This window comes from Molossus molossus, unplaced genomic scaffold (assembly GCF_014108415.1).
Source record: "Molossus molossus isolate mMolMol1 unplaced genomic scaffold, mMolMol1.p scaffold_m16_p_12, whole genome shotgun sequence".
Lineage (NCBI taxonomy): Eukaryota > Metazoa > Chordata > Mammalia > Chiroptera > Molossidae > Molossus > Molossus molossus.
This window is the reverse complement of record NW_023425347.1, coordinates 66,081,211-66,104,901: the sequence shown is the minus strand read 5'-3', so window position 1 is coordinate 66,104,901 and position 23,691 is coordinate 66,081,211. Positions and strand designations below refer to the sequence as shown.

The window sequence follows — 23,691 nt, the reverse complement described above, 5'->3', positions numbered from 1 at the left end:
ACAACATTTATTCAACACTGAGCTGGCCCTGGGGGGTGTAATGCTGAATGGTACACTTCCTGCCCTCATAGAGCTTATCCTTTAAAGAACTCAGCTAATTAAATATTTACGATAAAATATGATAGATGTTAGATAAGGTAAGTAGAGTACTAGAAAGTATATTTGTTTGACTCTCGACCTGCTTGTTCTCAAGAGCTACTGTAAGAAGTATGAAATCACACTTTGTCTTAAAGGTCTGCCATGTTTTGAGTTCTTTTCAAAGATGGACAGACCTCTCTCAACATAGTAAAGGACTGTATTCTGTTTTTATGATCTATTTGATTTGATTTGATTAAAAAATATTTTTTCTTTATTGATTTTAGAGAGGGAGGAAGGGAGAGAAATAGAAACATCGATGAGAGAGGACATTGATTGGCTGCCTCGTGCATGCCCCCCACCAGGGATTTGGCCCACAACCGGGGAATGTGCCCTGACCAGGAATTGAACTGGTGACCTCTTGGTGCATGAGTTGATGCTCAACCACTGAACTACACTAGCCGGGCTAAATTTTTTATTTTTAAAATTATCATACAGGCTGGGCTTATGATCTATTTTAAAACATCACTTCATTTAAAAGGATATGAATAAGTGTAGTGCCTTATATGTAAATGTTGAATGGAAAGAGGAATAGTTATGACTTTAGGGAATTTTTATGAAAAAGTTTGTTAGTAGGTAATAAGTTCCTTATCTTCTTTAGATACTCAAGCAAAGATTACATGACTTTTAAAGGTATTACAAAAGTAACTTATCTGAGTGGGAGGTTGGACTAGGTGGCTTGGATTCTATGTACTATAAATTACAATATATAGAGAAAACTTGTATTTCCTCTAGTGTATTCTAGATTTGAGAAAATTATTTATGATAATTGCTTGTCCGTGTTATTGATGTACATGTTTTATTGATTGCAGATGGGCAACTATACATGTACATTTTCTTTTTAAGTACACCAAAGATTTATGGATTACTGTGCAAGGGAGTTTAGGCCAGTTCTGGGATTTTAAGCTAGTTACTGTAATAAATCTCTTTTCATACACTACATAAAGAAGGATGAATTGCTGAGTAGGTCTTTGACTTGGATGTTATGCTGTGTGGAGTTTATTCTAAGGGTACAGGAATGTTGTGATATTATGGAAGACTATCTAGAGGCAGGTCTGAGAAAAGGGCCAAGGTGAAGTTCATGTGATTATAGCAACATCACAGGGTTGTTTTTGAAGAATTAATTAATATGGGTTTCCTATCTCAGTAATTTAAATCTAATTTGTTTCTGTGTATTGACTAGAAGAATTTTAGTCAATGGTGATTTGTTCAAAAAGGTATGTTGATTAGATTTTTATAATGGTAGTTCTAAGTGGATTCAGAAAAGTGGAAATTCTTAGAAATCACTTTTTCTCTCTTTAACATGCTGTACCTTATAATCATTTATGAGTATGCCATTGACCTTTTTAATCTTTAGCAAGAATATTGTTCTGTGAAACAAAATAAAACAAAATACAAGCCAGGGCAGTCCTTCTATTTTTTCTTTTTTTTTTGGTACAGTAACATGGAAATAAATTACTCCTTTCTTAGAACAGTGCTATAGTATCTCTGAAATGTGATGGATTTATCCTTTCTGTCCACATCTGTTATTCTAATATTGCACATAGTAAATGTTTCTAATAGGAAATTTTTTATCTTAAAAAAATTTTTTTTTTCTTTATTGATTTCAGAGAGAGGAGAAAGGGGAGAGAGATAGAAACATCGATGAGAGAGAACATCGACCAGCCACCTCCCAGATGCTCCCCACTGGGGATTGGGCCCACAATCTGGGCATGTGCCCTGACTGGGAATTCAGCCGGCGACCTCTTGATGCATGGGTCGACACTAAACCACTGAGCCACACTGGCCGGGCTTGAGTTATCTTTTAAAATGAAGATATTTAGCCATAATTTTATAAATATATTTGGATTTTGCATACATTGTTTATTTTTTTTTCTTACACTTTGTTTTTATACATGACATCTCTCATTGGAAAGAGTTTTTTGTGTGTGTGTTTTTTTTCCCTCACTTGACATGTTTTCATTTTGTATTCAGATAGAGTGGGAGGGAGAGAGAGGAGGAGAGAGAGAAACATCGACACGAAAGGGACACATCGAGTGGCTGCCACCCGCACGACCCAACCAGGGCTGGGGACAAACTGTAACCCAGGTACGCGCCCTTAGCGGGAACTGAACCCGGGTCTCTCTGGACTGCAGGCCGACGCTCTAACTGCTGAGCCAAATCGGCCAGGGCGGAAAGAGGTTTTTGTTTTTCAGTGCTCATTTCAAGCAGTTTCTTTACATGTATATAAAAATATAAGCATGTATGTAAAAAAATATATAGGCAGTTTTATTGCCTTTGAATTTGAAAAAGAAAATGCATTACAAGATAAGTTGATTTTTTTCATGGAATAAAGGACTAATGTTTTTAATATATTGATTCAGAATTTAAATTTTAGTTTAGTCTGGCCAGTATGGCTCAGTGGTTGAGCATTGACCCATGCACCAAGAGGTCGCCAGTTTGATTCCTGGTCAGGACACGTGCCCAGGTTGTGGGCCTGATCCCCAGTGGGGGCCCATCGATGTTCTCTCTCATCGATGTTTCTATCTCTCTCTCCCTCTCACTTCCTCTCTCTCTAAAATCAGTAAAGAAAAAACAATTTTAGTTTAGAAGAGCAACAATAGTAATACTAGTAATTGATAGTGTTAGTAACTGTAGGTCCTTAGTAGAGGTAGTAGCTGCCACATTAATATTAGTAGGAGGAGGACGCCTGTATTTGACAGGTAAGAAAACGGCATTTTAGAGAGACACAATACCTTGTTAGTGGCTGCACTGCAATTAGAAACCAGGTTTGCCAGTCAATTGTTATCTTCCGTAATATACCATCTCAATCTGGTGCTTGAGATAATGTGAAAGTGCTTTAGTCATGGAAAAGTGTTATGCAAAGATGAGAAATTAGTATAATAAAAAATGAACTCTGATCTCAGTTTACTAAAATGGGATGTGAAAATGATCAGCATTTGTTGCCCAAAGGCAGGGAAGATATGACAAGTGAGAAATATAGTATGTTGAACCACTATATTTCACCCATATAGTACAGAGTTTTGTGGCTGGGTTAGATTGTGACATAAGTAGTTCTCAACCCTTATTTCCCAGTTTAATTGCATGACATCTGGGCAAATATGGCAAGCTGGTAGTCTTTTTCAATCTCTGTTTTATTTTTTACACCCAGGATTGATGTGTTTTTTAATCAGAGATGATTAAGAACTCAAAAGTTTCTCTTTTGAGTAAGTAGAGTTAAAGTATAGGAATCCCATGCTCTTGGAGCTTAAAATTTTTAGTGTACAAAAAGTAGGACATGCAAATGCCAGACTGTTAAACTGAGAAGTAAGTGGGCCCTCTAAATAAATAAGCATTAACACCATGTCCAGAGTGTAGTGTTTAAGCCAAGGGTGAAAGTGAATAGGGAACTTGATTAAGACAGAAGTGTTGTCACTTTCACTTAGAGAGGGCCCTCTTCTTAGAAAAAGTAAGAATTTAGGGGTTACTTTTTCTTTTAATAGGGGAGGAGGAAAACATCAGAACTATTGAAGTGGGTTAGGGAGCTGGAGAACTAAATAGTAAGAATGTGAAATTTAAGATGAAAGCACTGGAGGAATGGATTGAACAAAAAGTAGAGGGAAAATAGGAGGTAATCTAGGTGGTTTTGTGTATGTTCCTTTAGCTTAATTACTGTTGCTCTGGAGGTGACTGGGAGCCATTATGAGGCTTTGGGGAGAAAAAAAAGTGATTCTGAAGAAAAAGGGTGAATCCTAACTTGAGCACCAGCACATGGTAATTGATGACAAAGGAATAGAGCTAGAAGTTCATAAGGGAGATTGATGTACCACCGTACTTGGGGAATTTAGATAATTTAAACAGATATATTATTTGTATAAAACTACTATATTTATTTTAAAAATTGAAATGTCATGTATGAATGATGAAGTATCTTTTATACTATTAAATATTGCTTGGGTACTGCTAGATTAATTAAAAAATGTTTCTTTTTCTCCAGGGTTTGGATTCGGGATTTGTTCCTAGTGTCCAAGACTTTGATAAGAAACTTACAGAGGCTGATGCTTACCTGCAAATCTTGATAGAACAATTAAAGGTATGGCATTCATTTATATATTGAACTGATATAAAGTAGCAAGTGTTATTGAGCTTGATTTTGAATAAAAATGGTTATTGATCTGATATTAATTTACAACTCATGTGGTTCTTCAGTAATTTTTAAAGCCGACTTACTGAAAGATCTGAGTTACTTAATTCAAAGATATTTATCTCTAATAATATTGGTAAGTAGTGTATGTACATAATGGATTCTTTTGGTCATTAAAAAGGTAAAGATCTAGACCTAATTAGAAGCAAATAAGACGATTAGATTCACATTCTGTCTTGAAATTCTGTGAAACTGGTAAACTTTAAGTGGCTCTATTTCTAAAGCCTGGTTTTTTCCATTTGGGGACTCGAGGATTGGGGAGAGGTGATTCTCTACTTCCTTTATCATTACTGAAATTGTCTCCTTCAATTTCTACTTTAAAATTAATTACAACCAAAGGTCCTCGGAGCAAACAGGAATGTTGATAAACTTGGATGACAAAGTAGAAAAAACTTAGGTTTGAATTGATCATTTTAAGTTCAAGTCATATGTTTTGCTTGTGATTCCACCAGTGTAATTGATCCTGACTGTTTAAAATAATTCAGTAGAATTTGACTTGATACTATGCCTTGGAAAAAATACACATTATCTTGAAAATACATATTAATCATCCCTGGAGGAAATCTGTATAAGAACTAAACTTTGCTTTTCTACGTTTAATAAATATGCACAGTGTAGTAAAGGGGATTGGTTCTATAATTATTATTTTTTTTAATCTTGTAGCTTTTTGATGACAAACTTCAAAACTGCAAAGATGATGAACAGAGAAAGGTAACTTCCATAATCATGATTTTGACTTACTTTTTTTTTTTTTTTTAATCCAAGAACCTTTTGGAGAAATAATAGAAGGGCCTCAGTGTTATTTGCCTGCTATTGACCTATTATGATACTACTGCCACATAGACTTTAAGGGGAGTTTTCTGGTGAATTTTTGTTATGGTTTCATAACTAAACAAAAGGGTAGTGTATGAAATTTTAATTATACCCTTTTTGTAAGTACCACCTTCCTAGGAGTAAGTTGTTTCCTCTTCAGTTATCATATGTTGAAGTAGAAAGTTATTAAATTTACACATGGTCACTTTAAATAATAAACCAACTAGCAAGAATTTTCAGAATAGACAAGGAGCCACACATGAGGAAATAAAACAAGTGTTGCTTTAATTCTAGTTCTGCTACTATCCTTCCCTCTTTGTATTTCTGACAGCTACTTTGTAGTTTGAATATTGTTTTCTTTTTTTAATTTACATTTTTTTCTCTCCTTGACTACATTTCCTGATGCAGCTTTATTTATTTTTTTCCATTTCTGTTGACCATAGTCTTGCATTTGGCTCTTTTATACTTGGTTAGAGTAGTAACTTGTTTAGCTCACCTTCCATTCTTCGTTTTAGACAACTTAGCAAAGTTTAAGATGATTCTAAAATAAGCATTTTGAAATCACATAGTGAATCTTTAGAAAGAATTTATTTCAGGAAGGAATAAGAATTTTATATTCTTAAGAGTTATTAATGGATTCACTTGAATTTTATTTGAGGATATAATTCGTAAAATGTCTGAATTTTTAATTTAAATAAATTAAAAAAAAAAAAAAAAAAAGTATAACCAAAAGTACTTTCCCAACCTGCCTGCACTCAAGAGTAATGAGTATATTTTGCTAAAATTCTTTGAATTAAATGACTAACCAGTAAAAAAACAACATCTCTTTGTGCTTCTGATTATTTCTGTTTAAACTTGTTATTTTTCACAGAAAATTGAAACTCTCAAAGAGACAACAAATGTAAGTTATGTGTTTAATAAACTCTGGCTTTGCACTAGAAAGTACTTTATAATGTATTTATATTTTAAGCTGCTTCTGTTATTAATAAGAGCAACTTAGTTTGGTAAAGGCTAACTAAGCCTTTGGTGGGGTAGAGTAGGGAAGTCAATGTGGGAGAAAAAGGAGGGACATCTGTAATACTTTCAACAAATAATGATACATTTTTAAAAATAGAATTGTATTTTCTAAAGGAATTTAAATGAATAGAGTAATTCCTCTAATTGAAATTGACTTTGTGTGCCATTTTACTTTTCCCTGGTATAGTCTATTTGAGATCCTTGGATAATAGGTGTCATCTATGCAACAATATATATTCTCTTTTGTAAAATGTAAATATATTGTGATTCGAGTTTTCTGATGTCTTGGCTTTCTGACATATATAATGGGCTACTAATAAGATTTGCATTTTGATAAAAGCATTTAAAAACAGGCAAAATACTATTTCAGGTTCACCAATACTTTGATAGGATCATTTACTCTCCATAATTCCCTAAATTCTTGAATGGATGTTTTAAAAGTTCACAGTGGGATTGATCTAAGAATTTGGAAGTTAATTCAGTTTGAAGTGTTGAAAATCATTTAGATATTATTCAATATAAATTAACTTTTTTTTTTATGTCATTCCTTAACAATTTGTAGAATTGCTAATAACCCTCTGGAGATCCAGAAAGGGTGTTTCTTGTGTAGTATAGACCTAAACCCTATAAATTTTAACTCATTTTTATATATTAAGCTTTAACACTGTATGACCATTTTATCTGGGGCAAGAACCTAAAATCAGTGTTTTGTTTTTATAGAGTATGGTAGAATCAATTAAACACTGCATTGTGTTGCTGCAGATTGCTAAAGTAAGTAAATTTTGCTTTTGATTACTTTCATTTAATGACATTTAAAAATTATAATGGCCCTGGCAGGTTCGCTCAGTGGTTAGAGCATTGGCCTGTGGACCAGAGAGTCCTGGGTTTTGTTCCCACTAAGGGCATGTATCTCGGTTGCAGTTTGTCCCTGGCCCAGTTGGGGTCGTGTGGGTGGCAGCCAGTCGATGTGTGTCTCTCACATCCATGTTTCTCTCTCTCTGTCTCTTCCTCCCATTCTCCCTCCTGCTCTATCTGAAGATTAATGCAAAAATGTCCTCGGGTGAGGATAAAAAAAAATTATAATGGCATTTTTCTTTAATAGCCAAAAAAAGTCATTTCTGAAATGTATACCTTTCTATAGTAAATTGTATTGTGGGGATCCTGGTACTATGCAACAACTATTGTGTTTGGATGTTACCTATCAGCATGTGCCTTATTTTGTGAAGGTAATTTCTGATGGTGGCTGGGAAGGAAGGGAGCATTTGCATGACTCACCCCTTCTTTCCCTTTTATTCATTATCCTGCTTGAAATGGGGACATATTTACAATACCTTTAACAGAAATTTATTTTTAGAAAGGAAAGGAATTAAATTTCAGTAGACTTCTTTTTATCATTTATAATGAAGAAATATAATCAAGATATTTTTTTAAACTGTTACAGATTTTTTTCTGATCCTAAAGTACATTAAGGAATCACTAATTTAATTACTGTTCTGTATTCATGAAATAAAATATACTTTGAATTATTGTCCATACTACCACTGTATTATCCATAATACCACTTTCTTCTCAGTGCCTAGAATGGTTGCCTGCTTATAGTTGGGGCCTGATAAATAATTGTGAATTCTGAATGAATTTTTCTAATACATAATTTTTAATGGTTGCATGGTTTAGTATTTTCACTATGTCTGTGAATTTTTGTTTAGCCACCTCTCGGTTGTGCTGTCGTGATCTGCTTATAAATTAATCTTTGGGTAACTCTGATCAGTTAAATTGTGATTAAGATATAGAGTTTTTAAATAATAATGAAAGGCAGCATTATATTATCGTTAGGTGCATGGACTCTGGAGCCAGACTGTCTGGGTTTGAATCCTTGTTTCACCACATGAGCAAGTTTATTCATCCTCTCTGTGCTTTGGTCTCCTCCTATATAAAATGTGAACGATGCCCTGGCCAGTTTGGCTCAGTGGTTAGAGCGTCAGCCCTTGGCCCAAAGGGTCTCGGGTTCAATTCCCAGTCAAGGGCATATACCTGGGTCGCAGGTTCCATCCCTGGCCCTGGTTGGGATTGTGCGGGAGGCAACCAGTCAGTGTGTCTCTCTCACATCAGTGTTTCCCTCTCTCCCTCCCCCCCTCCCCTCCCTCCCTCCCTTCCACTCTAAAAATCAATGGAAAAATATTCTTGGGTGAGGATTGACAAATAAATAAATTAATTTAATTAAATGTGGATGATAAAAGTACCTGTACTCTTACTGATGGTGTGAGATGTAAATGAATTTGTATTTGTAATGTTCTTCATACCAGGCATATAACAAGTCCTAGAGAAGTGTCTGTTAAATTTTAAATGTTTAGGAGGGCATAAAACTTAAAATGACATGCCATGTTGGTAAAAATAGGAGAACTTCCGCCCCGGCCAGTTTGGCTCAGTGGTTAGAGCGTTGGCCTGCGGTCCAGAGAGACCCAGGTTTGGTTCCTGCTAAGGGCACGTACCTTGGTTGCAGTTTGTCCCCAGCCCGGTTGGGGTTGTGTGGGTGGCAGTCAGTCGATGTGTATCTCTCACATCGATGTTTCTCTCTCTCTTCCCCCCCTTACCCTCCCCCCCCCTTTTGCTCTATCTAAAAGATGAATGCAAAAATGTCCTTGAGTGAGGATTAAAAAAAAATTTTTTTTTTAAGTAGGAGAACTTCCATCTAATACTGATGGGAATATAAATTGATACAGCTACTTTGGAGGACTATTCTTCAGGTAGGATAATGAAAATTGGAATCAGCTACTTTGAGAGAAATATATTGCCATCTGAGACCCAGATATAAGAAGATAGCTTATTTGATACTTTTATTGTTTTGGGTCAATTTAGTATTAGCAGCTTAGAGGCAGCATGCTGTAGGTAGAAGTTTAAGCTCATTTTAATTATCACTCCCAGAAGCCTCTTCCTACCTAAATGATTAATGCATTGGTTCCCAAACATTTTGCTGCACATTGGAATCACTGTTCTGATACCTGGCTCCCCCTCTCACATATTCTATTGTTATTGGTATGGGGTATCACCTGGACATTGGGAGTTTTACATTTCTGGGTGATTCTACTATGTAACAAAGCCTATACACAGCTCATTTAGTGAGAATTTCAGGTAGGCTGCGTTATCTCAGAAGACTTCATTCTTCCTTATACCATATATAGAGAAACGGCTAGTGTTCCACTCCTAGGGAACCACAGGGGAAGTGAGGGGCAGGGGAAGAGAGCAGAGCAAGGATTATCTGGGAGGCTCCTACAGCTGGGGACTTAACCAGCTCTTCATCAAGATTAGTTTATATGACCATGTGTCACAATTCATATAAGCAAGTAAAATTAATTTTATTAATGTAATTTATTTAACCTAGTATAACCAAAATATTACTATTTTAACACGTTATCAATGTAAAAATTCATTAATAAGTCTTTCTTGTTTTTTTTGTTTGCATCAAGTCTTGAATATCCTGGGTGTGCTTTACACTTTGAACATGCTCAATAACCACATGTGACTGAGTGGCTACCAAACTGGACAGCACAGGTCTAGATTATCCTTTCAGAACTTAGTTGTCTGTCCATAGATACTGTAGACTGTATTTGAACTGTAGGCTGAACCTGGGATGTAATTGTCCTTACATCCTAGGTTCTCTCCCCAGAACATTTTTCTTCATAGACTTATTTTCACTAGTATATATTTATTAATTTCTTGTCATACTTTTTTAAAAACAGGTTTATTAATATATAATTTATATACCATAAAGTTCACTAATTTAAAGTGTACACTTTAATGATTTTTAGTGTATTTACAAAGTTGTGCAACCATCACCATAATCTAATTTTAGCACATTTTTATTTCTCTCAAAAGAAATACCATACTTGTTAAATATTCATTCCCTATACCTCTCACTACCCTTGTCCCGTGCTTCTTCCAATCCCTGGAAACCACTGATCTATTTTCTCTCTCTAGATTTGCCTATTCTGGACATTTCATATAATTAGGATCATAAAATATATAGTTCTTCATAACTGGCTTTTTTCACTTAGCATAACCTTTTCAAGGTTCACACATGTGTCAGGACTTAATTCCTTTTTGTTGCTGAATAATATTTCATTGATGAATATTTCACTTGATGAATAATTGGGTTGTTTTCACTTTGGGGCCATTATAAATACTGCTGTTGTGAATATTTGCTTATAATGTTTTTGTATGGACGTATATTTTCATTTCTGTTAAGTATATACCCAAGAGTGGTGTTTCTAAGTCATATGGTAACTCTATATAACTTCTTAAGAAACTCTTACACTGTTTCCTGAAGCAGCTATACCATTTTATTTTCCTACTTGCACTGTATAAGGGTTCCATTTTGTCCACATTCTCACCAACATTTATGATTGTCTTTTTTATTACAGCCATTGTGGTGGTGTCTCATTGTGGTTTTCATTTGCATTCCATACAAAATAATAATGTTGAGCATCTTTTCATTGCTTATTAACATTCATACATCTTCTTTGGATAAATGTCTATTCAAATTTTTTCCATTTTTTTAGTTGAGTTGTTTATTTTATTGAGTTGTGAGAATGATTTTACATATTCTGGATACAAGTCCTTATCAGATTCATGATTTACAAATTTCTTCAAGTCTGAGTTGTCTTTCACTTTCTTGATATAGCTGTCCCTAGAAGCATGCAATTTTTAAATTTTGATGAAGTCTAACTTATCAGTCTTATATTGCTTATGCCTTTGGTGGCTTATTTAGAAATCATTGCCTAATCCAAGATCACTAGGATTTATTCCTTTGTTTTCTTCTAAGAGTTTTATAGTTTTAGCTCTTACATTTAGGTCTATTATCCACTTTGAGTTAATCTTTGTGGTGGGGGGTGGGGGGGTCACATTCTTTTTTCCTTTGGCCGGTGGATATTCAGTTGTCCCAGCTGCATTTGTTGAATCTCATTGAACTTGAGTTAGAAATTTTCTTTCATCATGTCTGTTTTTTGTTTCATATAGTAAATTTATAAGTAATAATTAAGTTTTCACTAGATTATATTGCCTCGTTAGAAAGATGAGAATATATTAGAATATATTTTGTATATTTTTTTTTTTTGGTAGGCATGGTTTTAAAAATACTGGAGTCTATAATTCTGATCAATAGTCTTCCCAAATTATGTGTTGCTGATGTTTTTGTTCACTATCATACTTCTAGATCTCAGCCAAGAGAACAACCATTGTATTAAGGATTGAGGCACTTATAATTTATCATTTAAGTGGAAGTAGCATTAGATCATTTTTCTGTTTCATTAGCATGATTCGCATTGAATTCATTTGAATTTCTGGTTCAGTAATACTTGAGATTTAGCTTTAGTTGACCACAATAAGGTAATTTGTGATTTACTTACAAAACAAACAACAACAACAAAAAAAGTGGAACGAGGTGGATGGGCGGGATGAGTGTAAACCTTTTTAAGTAATAGAACAAAATCCCTAAAGTTCATTATGGCAATGGATGGGCGGGTAGTAAGGCATGTAATAGTCTGTGGGTTTATTTAGATTTGACTCTGTATTAAAAAACCATATTAGTAACAAAAATTACAGACCCCAATTTAAAAATAACCTGTAAATAGTGTGCATTATTAATCAAGAATGTTGGGGTGGGGGGGCTGGTCAGATATTTAAGTGTTTTTAAAATTATATCAGAATTAGAATAAGAAGTGGTGGTTTTCTTAGATAATGTAATATAATATATGAGTGATGTTTTGCTGCATAACACCACCCCAAAACTGAGTGTCTTAAAATAGCAACAATAATTTGTTTTGTTCACAAATCTGCAGTTTGGTTAGGCCTCAAGACTTGTTTTGGCTTTATGCAATGTCACCTATGTTGGCTTGATTGAGGGGGTGGAGGGAGGCAGAGGATCCATTTTCAAGATGATTCACTCATCTACCTGGGAAAGTGGCTAGGGGCCTGGGTTCTTCTCCATATAGTCCTATTCATCACCACTTGGGCTGTCTCACAGTGTGGTGGCTGGATTCTAAGAAAACAAGGTAGAAGGTTGTGGTATTTCCATGACCTAGTCTCGGAAGTCACTTCTGCTCTACTTAGTAGAGACAGTTACAAAGGCCCACCTGGGTTCAAGGGGAGGGTGCATAAACTCTTCATGTTAGGTCCATTTTTTGAAAAGTTAATCTACTACATGTATGTAATATCACTAAGAAGTCCTTTGGAAAAATTTGTTTTTAATGTTTAGAAATTAATAGGGAAAAGTTAAAAGTAAATTAAAATATCATCTGAACACGAAAGCAAATTTTTTTCTGTTCAGTTCTCAACTGTTTATTTTCAACTGATTCTATTAAGACTTTCTGAAACTTTGGATATTCTAAGTATATAGTTAATTCAGTTGTGCAAATAAAGGGAGAAATCCCACCGTGAATTTATGTAAATAGTAAAATGCAGTTATTCTCAGATATACAAAAGTTATGCACTGTGTCCCAAGGAGGTTCCCAAGACCACCCTAGTTTGGTGATTCGCTTGGAGGACTCACAGGACACAGCATATAGTCATCCCCAAAGCTACAATTTATTATAGCAAACTCAGCAGAGGTAATAACCACATGGGGCAAAATCCAGAGGAAGCCAGGCATGAGCTTCCAAGAGTCTTCTAGTGGAGGCATAGCAACAGGGAAGCTCATCAGGGACTCAACAACCCAAGGTGTTACATGTTTTTTTTTGTTTGTTTTTTTTTTTCAACACCCAAAGTTCCTATTGGAGGCTTGTCATGTAAGCACTCTCTACTTAGCATTTACCAAGATTCTAGACTTCCAGAAGGAAAGCAGATGTTCAGAATAAACCATATTGTTTGCTGGTAGGAACCCTCCTGAAATCCATTTTCCTAGATACCAGCCAAAAAAAGCCAACTTCACAGGTAGGCTTTACTGAGGATAGCTATTTCAGCCTGCTGTGTGAATTCTTTTCTGCACATGCACTTAAAATAAATAAATAAAAGCATCCCCAAACCTTTAAATTGCTCTTGCTTGATCCTTCAATATATAGATTTCTGAGTAAGCTCAGTAATTAAAGAAAGAAAAAGTTATCAATAAATGAGATGAAACTTGGCCATTATGTTTAAAACCAAGACCAAATATTAGTTTCTATTAACACTTGAAAACTTCCTGATAGTATGGAGTTAAAACTTTCATTAGTTTTATTTAAAGTTAAATATATTGTCTGAGTAATACCACTAGATGGATTATAGTTATAGGAACAGTAATATATTGGTAACTTTCCACCACCATCTTCTCAAGTACCTCAAGGATAAGATAGTAACTACCTAGTAGAGTTGTTGATGGACTAGATGAATTAATATGGAAAATTCCTGCCAGGTAGTAAGTGTTAGCCCCTATATCATCATTCCATGAATATAATGATTATGTTTACTGAACCAAAAATCAGATAATCTATTTAGAAAAGTATTAGTATAATTCTTGAGCCAGCAATCGGAATATGGAAAAGGTGTCTGTCTATCCTGAGTTTTTAAGGGTACACAATTGTCGTACCTTTGAAGTGCAGAAAGAGTTTGGGGAACTTACTACAAAATTGAACCCAGAAGTTTTGTCTTCAATTCTAAATTAGTGTATCTGCAGTATATATTAACAGTTCAATAGGATATTTCTACAACAAACTTAATTAAATGCTTGTATGGAAAAATAATTGCCTTGTTGTTGGTGTTGATTGTTGTGTAGCCAGTGATAAAATTGTTTGGCTAGGAATGTACAATGGAATTGAAATATTAATGGAAGCAGAAAAATAGTTTTCTAACATTGTTACTTACCTGGTAAAATAAGCTTTCTTAGTAGGGAAGAAAGTACACAAGGAGTTGCTTAAATGAGAGAATGAAGTTAATATTTTTAACATTTCTCCTTAAGGACCAGTGTAATGCCGAGAAGCACGCAGATGGAATTATAGTAAGTTTAATCTAATCTTTTTGTTTCCCTTTACTTCTGCAGAGCATTATAACCAGTTATGTCAGGAGAAGCCTGAATTTCTACTTCCTTTTCAACGCAAACTCTTCTTTTCCACCTACTCATTGCTTTTTGTTGTTGACTTTTGCAATTTTCCTTGAGCTCCTAAAACTGGCCATCTTTTAGCAATCATTTGGAGGGGAAATGTTGACCTTAAAATTTTTCTAAGTGTTGGTCCAGATTGAATCACTTTGCATGTGTTAACATGAAGGATTAATCATGGTATGAATATGCAGCTTTTATGACTAAATAAGGCATAACTCACAATGCTACATTTCTTGTCAACTTCTTTGTTCTCAGATGAAAGCAGAGGGGGAGGGGAATGTTGAAACATATTAATCTATTTAAATATGTTTATAGGTTTCTGTTATTTTCTCATCTTTTATTTTGAGGGTTTTTTTTGTTTGTTTTTGTATTGTGTTAACTAGCATTGTTACTGTGGCATATACTGCATTTTTGTTGGAATGTGAATTTTTTGATTTACAGATATTTTCTTAATCTTTACTCCTCCTTGGCTTTTTACTCTTCCTTTATATTCAATTTTCTCTCTAAAAAGAAAATGTTATTGTTCCCAGCTGGAAATAAAAATTAGAGCTTGAAGGTTTATAGTTTGAACTACCCTAGTTTTATGGTAATTGAGTGACTTTTGTTCAGATTATGTTTCTGAAGCAGTCTTTTTTTTTTTGTCCTAAGACTTTACAAATAACAGCTTGTCTGAAATCTGGGGTCTTCAAAACCATCTCATGATTGTACTTAAAAGCATGTTATCTTTATATTTGGGTTAAAATTAAAAAAATAAGTTAAATATCCATGATCTTTGCATATTTCTTAAGAAAGCAGAGATAAGAGAAACATTTTAAAATTTGAATTAAACACATAAGAATTTTTCTCTTTTCACAATATGAGTTCAGAGTTGAGCCATGGTAATATAATACAGTTATGTGATATAAATATGATATAAAATAATTTCTTCCTGAGATATCAAATAAGTTTGTAAGCCTCATGGAAAAAGACTGTATATGTTGTCTAGCATTTCATGGTCCCCAAAGACCCTAAGGAAAATATGTTGGCGATTACTTTTCTTTTTTTTTTTTAATGTTTTTATTGAATTTTTTTTTTTTTTGTAAGAGAAAGAGAAAGAGATAGAAACATAAATGTAAGAAGAGAAACATTGATCTCCTGCTTCCTGCGTACCTCCTACTGGGGATTGAGTCCACAGCCCCGGCATGTGCCCTGACCGGGAATTGAACTGGGACCTCTCAGTCCATGGGACGATGCTCAATCCACTGATCCACACCACCCAGACTAAAATTAGTTACTTTTTATTATGTTAAAAAATAGAGTTTTATAAAGCATACCAAAAATGTTTGATCATTTGCAATTAAAACACCTAGAAAGTATATACTCACAGGAAATGTAAACTTGTAGAAAACAAACATTTGGATCATTTGATCAGAGACAATTGCATTTTTCTTTAAAGAGTTTTTACTTTGAAAAAAGAAAGGATTTAGAGCCTTGGATCCAAACTGTTAAGGATCCAGCCTTGCCATTCACTAACTGTGACTTTAGACAAGTTATTTAACCTTAGAGTCTCAATTTACTGTATAAAAGAAAAGTGATTAGTTCTACCTCAAGGTTTTTGTAAGGTACACAGTGAGTACATAGTACTCCATAAGTGTTAGCTATATGTACATATATTATATATAATTTATTATATATTGTATTGCATGAATTTTGTTAATGTAACAACAGATTATTAGGGCTGAGGATTATCATTTGTTTATATTTCTCACACTCTACAAATTCATTTGAAAGCAAGTTGTAGAACGTAATTTGACATATTTCAGCCTGAAGTTGATTGACCAGTTACTGTAGATAAGTGTAGAATACTGTAGTTCTATTTTCTGTTAACAATAGCAACAGATATTGAGTACTTTTAATGTACATGCAAAAAAAGTATAATAAAAGTATTTTCTTTGGTTGATAAGCCTAGTCTTAGAACATTTCATCTGGAAGACAAAAGATTCCATTCAAAAGATAAAATACTGGTCCCTTTTTCCAAAGTTATTTCATTTCTTAGTCTCTTCAGGAATTTTTCTTACATAATGGGTGGGGATAAGGAGGTGATATATTCTCGTTCCTATAGATCAAAGTATTATGGTGGGATTTTGCTTTTGGAAAGCACTTGGAGTCCTTTGGAAAAAACCACTATGTAAAAAAAATTATTTTAATAACAGCTCCAGGACTTGTTGAGACACTTATTTAGTTATTATGGGCAATAATCAGAAAGCCCTTAGAGACTATGTAGTCTAGACATTTCTTATTGTACACAATGGGAAAGTGGGGCCCATAGCAAATAAGAGAATTACCAACTCCTTGGTAGAGCAAGGATTCTAAGGAATTAAAATCCCAAGTCTCTGCTTCTGTGCTTTTCCCAATCCTTTAAAACTTTTACCACTTCACTTTACTAGGGTTTTTTTTATTATCATTAATTATTGTTTTCAAGGTTCCTTCTCTACGTGCCCTTTACTTTCCAGTCAGAATATTTATGGCAGGTGGACTATTGTATTGATAAGAATCAGAAATCTTGTATTTAAATCACTTGATTTAAAAGTACTGATTTAATGATTTTTAAATATTTATGCAGAAAGAAGAGTTAAACAAATTTTTTTAAAATTTAGACTTTAAATGAAAATGCTACAAAAACTTTGTCATCATCAGTTTCCATTGTTAGGTGCTATAAACTTTTATGAGTACTTTCGAGCTCATTCATCAGCGAAGCATTTCTCTTCTAATTTTTGTATTTTCTGTTACCAGCTGTACCTAATTTATTTTTTAAATTTAATTTACCAGATCAAGAAAAGCTCAAGAATTTTTTATTTCTTAGGTTTTGTCTAGTATACCCTTTTCTAAGTGGTGGATCTAAACTTTGGCAAAGACCGTTATTTGAAATCCTCCCTTCATAAAAGAATGCACCAGTAACCTACAAAGTCTTGTTTTTAAAATGTCGTCATGCTGTCGGAATAATTTCTTGGCTTGGAATCAGAGAAATCTAAACACTTTTCTCCCAGAATTACAGCTACATATTTATGTTTTTCAATGCCCCCCCAAAAAGGCTTCTTCCCCCCACACACCCCATTTTAAATAGAAGATATATCTCTGCCATTAGCGATTATAAAACTAGATTCCTATACTGTGTAATAGATAGTGATGGACAACGGCATTAGTATGGGATGGAAAGATAAGATCCTTCTGGTGCAGGTACGTTAGCTAGTCATAGGTGTAATACTTAGTAACACCAAAGCAAGAGAGCATTTCTCTATCTTGGATAGAGAAGCAATATTGTGATGAATTAAAAATTTGAGAAGGATTGAATCGAATTGAGAGGTTATTGTTTTGGCTTTCTGAAATCTTTCTACACCATTTTATAACTCTCTCCAAGTTTTTCCATTTAGCTTTACCTTCCTATATGACAGATTCTTTCATTTTCCCTCCATACTATGCTTTAAAAAATAATAATAATAATGAGAAACTTAGACTTCTATATAGAAAAGCTGTTTCATTTCCTCTGTGTTTTGATCAGCATATCTATATAGCTATCCTCAGGACTTTGCTGTCAGAAATGTGGGCAATTTCATACATTTGGGAGGGTCAGAGCTAGAAGGGCATTTAATTAAAAATAACTATAATGTGTTTCTTTATCTCAGAGTACTATTAATCCCGTAGATGCAATATATCAACCTAGTCCCTTGGAACCTGTGATCAACACAATGCCTTCACAGACTGTCTTACCTCCAGGTATAGTATTTGGAAAAATGTTTCACAGATTCATTGCTGAGAAAAAAACTTATTTTGTATGACTGTCGTAGTAATCTTGGAGGGCTCTTTCTTTTTCTTTTAATAAGTAAAAATAAAAATATACAGCTGAAAATGAACTGGAAAAAGATGATAGTATTTTTGATATTAGGGTTTTTAAAGTACAGTGAAAGGGCTTTGGGTTTTCAAAGTGAAATGGAAAACAAACATGATTACTGAGACCTAGGTTAGCTGATGGGACAGATCCTATGACTCAGGATTTATGGCTCCCAAGGAAAACAATGTATCTTGATCTGCTTGAAAGTAATCCAAGAATGTTCTATTTTTGGGATATTCTGTATAGCTCTGGACAATATAAATGGTTTCTTCATGGTGGATTTGAAGGTAACGAGAGAGGGAAGAATGAACTTTGTAATGTCTACCAATTAAATAGATGTGTATTTTTAAGTATAAAGTAAACGGTATTTTTTAAAATCTGGCAGAGGAGGATTTAGGGCCAACACCCAACTACACTGATTCCTTTTACTTTTTGTATGTGAAATCCTTTTGTGAATTTTTATATATCCTTAAGAGAATGAGCTAACATCTCTCGTGTACTAAAGAGGAGATACTGTTCCCCATATCAGATGTTATATGACTTGATACTTAGAAACACTTTATTATCAGAAGTGTTTGGTGGTTTTATAGAGCAGTTGTACTGAGTTATTGGCCTAAAATGGTATCTCTTGATATCCTGCCTAGTGTCTTGAGGTTAAAGGGTATGGGATGTCAGAGAGAAGCAGTAGCATAAAACTTAACTTCGTGGGATATAGTTTTAGAAATTACTGATCTTTAGGCTTTTGAATCCCACACAATTCCAGTTAATAGTTATGTTTGGGCTATTTTGCTAACTTATTTCACATGTTCAAATCTCCTAGAACCTGCTCAGTTGTGTAAGTCAGAGCAGCGTCCATCTTCCCTACCAGTTGGACCTGTATTAGCTACCTTGGGACATCATCAGACTCCAACACCAAATAGTACAGGTACAGATTTATATAATTCCTTTACTTCTCATAACTCCCCATTTACATTTAAGATTTATATTTGATTACTGATGAGGAAAAGGTTGAAGAAATGTGTTGTATTTTTCTGTTGGAGATAGCATATCTTTGCTGTGAGATTTCCATACGTGAAGTGGTTAACTTTGTGATTGAACTAGAAGCTTTAGTAATAATTATAATTTAAATAAAATAGAACATTACAGGATTTTGTTCTTTCATTTATGGTATGGTTTATTTTGAAGATTGGCTTTTTTAAAAGAAATGTGCTCAAGTTAGACTTGTATACTTTCTTAGAAGTCAGAAAATACGTAAGTACAGAGAAAAAAAGGTGAAAATCCCATTGTCATTTGTGTACATGTATGTACATGTGTGTACATTTATGTACATATATACCTATATTGTGTGTTTTTATTATTGTGTTTGTGTTAACTTAAATGAGATCTTGTGTTTCTGTGACTTTCTTTTTTCATTTAACAGAGAACATTTAGAGAGCTGACTATGTTCATTTCGTTAGGTCTGTAATATATATATATTTTTTTATCCTCACCCAAGGACTTTTTCTTGCATTTCTCTTCAGATGGAGCGGGGGTGGGGGGGATGTCAATGTGAGAGAGACACATCGAATGGTCGCCATGCACATGACCCCATCTCGGGCCAGGGACAAACTGCAACTGAGGTATATGCCCTTAGCGGGAAACAAACCCAGGACTTTCTGGTCCACGGGCTGGTGCTCTAACCACTGAGCAAAACTGGCCAGGGCTGTAATATTTTTTTTACAGCTGCCTAAATAGTATTACCTGTTTTTCCACCGATAGACATTTAGGTTGTTTCCAGTATTTTTCTATTATTAGCAATTTAAGTGAAATATCCTTGTACAGCAACTTCTGGAATGAGTTGAATGAAAAAGGGACTACAGCCCAGCCGGTGTGGCTCAATGGTTGAGCATCGACCCATGCACCAAGAGGTCGCCAGTTTGATTCCTGGTCAAGGCACATGCCAGGTTGTGGGCCTGGTCCCCAGTTGAAGGCATACAAGAGGTGGCCAATTGATGTTCTTTCTCATCCATGTTTCTCTCTCTCTCTCTCTCTCTCTCTCTCTCTCCCTTCTTCTCTCTCTCTCTAAAATCAATAAAGAAAAAGAAAAAAAATTTTAAAAAAGAAAAAGGGACTACATAGTAAACCTCAGAGACCAAGAATAACCACATAGGATGGTCTGAACATAATATTCCTAACTAGAAAGCAAGTCATGGCAGGTAGCCACAGCCTAGGCCTGTAGCTTCCTTAACAAAGGTCAGTCTTGACCTTAAGTAAGCCTGTCATTGTCCTTTATCATCTAAGGTAACATGCCCCGGGCATGTCAGAGTAATCTCCTTTTTCTGGACCCTACATGGTACACCCACTGCACCTACGCAGAGACCATAGAACTCATTGCTCTCTAGTTCCCCTATGTGCTGTAAATGTTAATTATTAACTGTCTTGTACCCACCAGTGTAAAAGAAGCACGTATCTCTCCTTTTTACTTTTTATCTAGTCTCAGAGATTTCCCCACTTTGCTTTCTCCCGCCTCCCTAATCTATCACCGGTGGATTTCATATAACCTCTTTATGTGTTCTCCTTTTATTCTGATATATAAAATAAGCTGCAAAACTGCCATTCTCTGGAGCATTTTCTCAATCCATTGAAATTTTGCTTCCTGGCATTTGTTGTCCATTTGACTCAAACTAATAAATATTCTCTACAGGTTTGGACATTTCTTAACGTCTACAGACAAAAAGGGGGGGTACATTTTAGTTTTCTTAATTCATTTAGACTTATGATCTTTATTTTTTTCTCTAATTTACAGGGATGCTATCAGTGTTAGTATTAGATTTATTTCTTGTTTAAAAGTGAAATAGATATATGTTGAGTTGCCTGTCAGCCAAACTCAAGGAATCACTTAGTACTTTTGTCCCTGTTATACTTGGAGGCCAGAACCAAAACCCTCTTGAGGAGGTTGGAGATAAGCTCCTGAAGTTGCTCCACAGATTTTTTTTTTTTTTTTTATCCTCACCCAAGGACATTTTTTCGTTTTTTGTTCAGATAGAGTGGGAGGGAGAGAGAGGAAGAGAAAGAGCAGGAGAGAAACATCAACGTGAAAGGAATACATCGAGTGGTTGTCACCTGCATGACCCAATCAGGCCGGGCACAAACTGCAACCGAGTCTCTCTGGACCGCAGACCAACGCTCTAACCGCTAAGCCAAACCGGCTAGGGCGCTCCACAGATTTCTTTCCTGGGCATTACTTTCACTGTGTAATAATGAAAAATTGCTTTGTGATTTTCACCTATTTTGAAATTTGAATAGTAAAGGTGCTGATGCTATTATTTTGGTCTTCATATTTAACAGCAGATGTCCTCTGAATTTTACAATAGGTTTCTTATTTGAAGCTCTTGGGAAAATAAACAATTTGAATAATGAGGTTGAAATGTTTTACCAGATTTTTTTCTGTATTTCATTACCTGTGTAAAACTTGTTCACTTTTTTTTTTAATCTTCGCGGTTGCTTCTCATACATGCCCCTACCGAGGGTCGGACCTGCAACCTAAGTATGTGCTCTCTCTGACTGGGAATAGAACCTGAAACCTTTTGGTGCATGAGACAGCGCTCCAACCAACCTAGCCCCCCAGCCAGAGCAACATCTTGTTCATTTTAAAAACAGTACCTCGACCTGGCCGGTTTGGCTCAGCAGTTAGAGCGTCGGCCTGCGGTCCAGAGAGACCCGGGTTCGGTTCCCGCTAAGGGCGTGTACCTTGGTTGCAGTTTGTCCCCGGCCCTTGTTGGTTGTGCGGGTGGCAGCCACTCGATGTGTCCCTTTCATGTCGATGTTTCTCTCTCTCTCTCTCTCTCTCTTCCTCTTTCTCCCTCCTACTTTATCTGAACAAAAAATGGAAAAATGTCCTTGGGTGAGGATAAAAACAAAACAAAATAGTACCTGTATTTTATTTTGTTGATTATGTCAGAGTGTTCAAGCTACAGACAAAATTTTTTGGGGGGAGATATATAAACTAGTTACAAACTTTGAAAAGTGAGTGCTCTTCCCTTAGTACATTTACTTTAGGATAATTAATTTGTTATAAATAATAATTTAGGATGAATTATTTTAGAAGATATTTCAAAAATATAACATCTTAGAGTAGGTTGACTTAAATAAATTTTAAAAATTGAATTAATAATTTATGTCTTCTTGATTTTCAGCCTGATTTCTTCATTTTTTTCCACCTTTCTCTCCTGTACCTCTCTCACTTATACAAAAAATATATATATTGGAAAAATTGAGAAAAGAAAATATCCTTTCTTTTATAAGGAAAACTCAGTTCTTTTGTTTGTAGTTCCCATTTAAACTCATTTTCTTCTGGACACAGTATTAGTTGTGTGATTACCCGGAGTATTTGCATTTTAATCATTTGTAATTTCTGGTCTTTTTTTCCCCCTATTTCAATAGGGTAAAATTTCTTTCTCATCTTTTTTTTTTTTTTTTTAAACTTATCTTTATTGTTGAATGTATTACAGATGTTCCTCCTTTTTCCCCTATTGACGCCCTCCTTCCCGTTCCCGCCTCCCTCCTGCCTTTCCCCACACTGCTGTCTGTGTCCATTGGTTGTGCATATATGCGTATAAGTTCTTTGGTTTATTTCTTCCTACCCCCCACCCCCCTTCCCTTTGAGATTTGTTAGTCTAACAACCAATTTGTACTTCTTAATCCCTTCACCTTTTGCACCCATTCCCCCAACCCCCCTCCCAACTGGCAACCAACAAAATGTTCTCTGTATCTATGAGAATGTTTGTTCTGCTGGCTCATTTTGTTTGTAGATTCAATGGTTGATAAATAGGTATTCATTGCCATTTTGTTTGTTCATATTTTTTATCTTTTTCATTAAGTAGACCCTTCAGCATTTCATATAATAATGGTTTGGTGGTGATGAACTTCTTTAGCTTTTCCTTGTCTGGGAAACTCTTTATCTATCCATCAATTCTAAATGACAGCTTTGCAGGATAGAGTAATCTTGGTTGTAGGTTCTTGCTTTTTATCACTCTGAATATTTCTTGCCACTCCTTTCTGGCCTGCAAAGTTTCTTTTGAGAAATCAACTGACAGTCTTATGGGAACTTCCTTGTAGGTAACTAACTGCTTTTCTCTTGCTGCTTTTAAGATTCTCTCTTTGTCTTGAACCTTTTGCATTTTGATGATGATGTGTCTTGGTGTGAGCCTCTTGGGGTTCATTTTGTTTGAAACTCTCTGTGCTTCCTGGACTTGTATGTCTGTTTCCTTCACCAAGTTAAGGAAGTTTTCTGTCATTATTGTTTAAGATAGATTTTCGATTTCTTGTTCTCTCTCTTCTCCTTCTGGCACCCCCAAGATGTGAATGTTGGCACGCTTGAAGTTGTCCCAGAGGCTCCTTACACTATCCTCGTTTTTTTGGATTCATTTTTCTGTTCTGACTGTTTTTTGCTTCCTTATATTCCAAATCAATGGTTTGCTTCTTGGCTTTACCTACTGTATTGAATCTGTGTAAATTATTTTTTTTTTTTTTTTTTTTTTTTAATCCTCACTCGAGGACATTTTTTGTTCAGATAGAGTGGAAGGGAGAGAGAGGAAGAGAGAGAGAGAGAGAGAAACATCGACGTGAAAG

General features: G+C 35.0%; 1 protein-coding gene across 11 annotated transcripts in view; it reads left to right on the top strand.

The window, feature by feature from the left end:
* The window catches only part of OSBPL9 (oxysterol binding protein like 9), a 172,351-nt gene that overhangs the window by 108,830 nt on the left and 39,830 nt on the right, over positions 1-23,691 (top strand). For 8 of the 11 annotated variants that reach the window (XM_036256505.1, XM_036256511.1, XM_036256508.1 and 5 more), the window contains 7 exons: positions 4,112-4,207; positions 4,982-5,029; positions 6,003-6,032; positions 6,869-6,919; positions 14,073-14,111; positions 17,876-17,966; positions 18,902-19,006. In XM_036256505.1, the coding sequence (XP_036112398.1) occupies positions 4,112-4,207; positions 4,982-5,029; positions 6,003-6,032; positions 6,869-6,919; positions 14,073-14,111; positions 17,876-17,966; positions 18,902-19,006 (460 nt within the window). The remainder of the gene's footprint in view (positions 1-4,111; positions 4,208-4,981; positions 5,030-6,002; positions 6,033-6,868; positions 6,920-14,072; positions 14,112-17,875; positions 17,967-18,901; positions 19,007-23,691) is intronic. The other 3 variants (XM_036256509.1, XM_036256506.1, XM_036256514.1) reach the window with 1 other exon arrangement.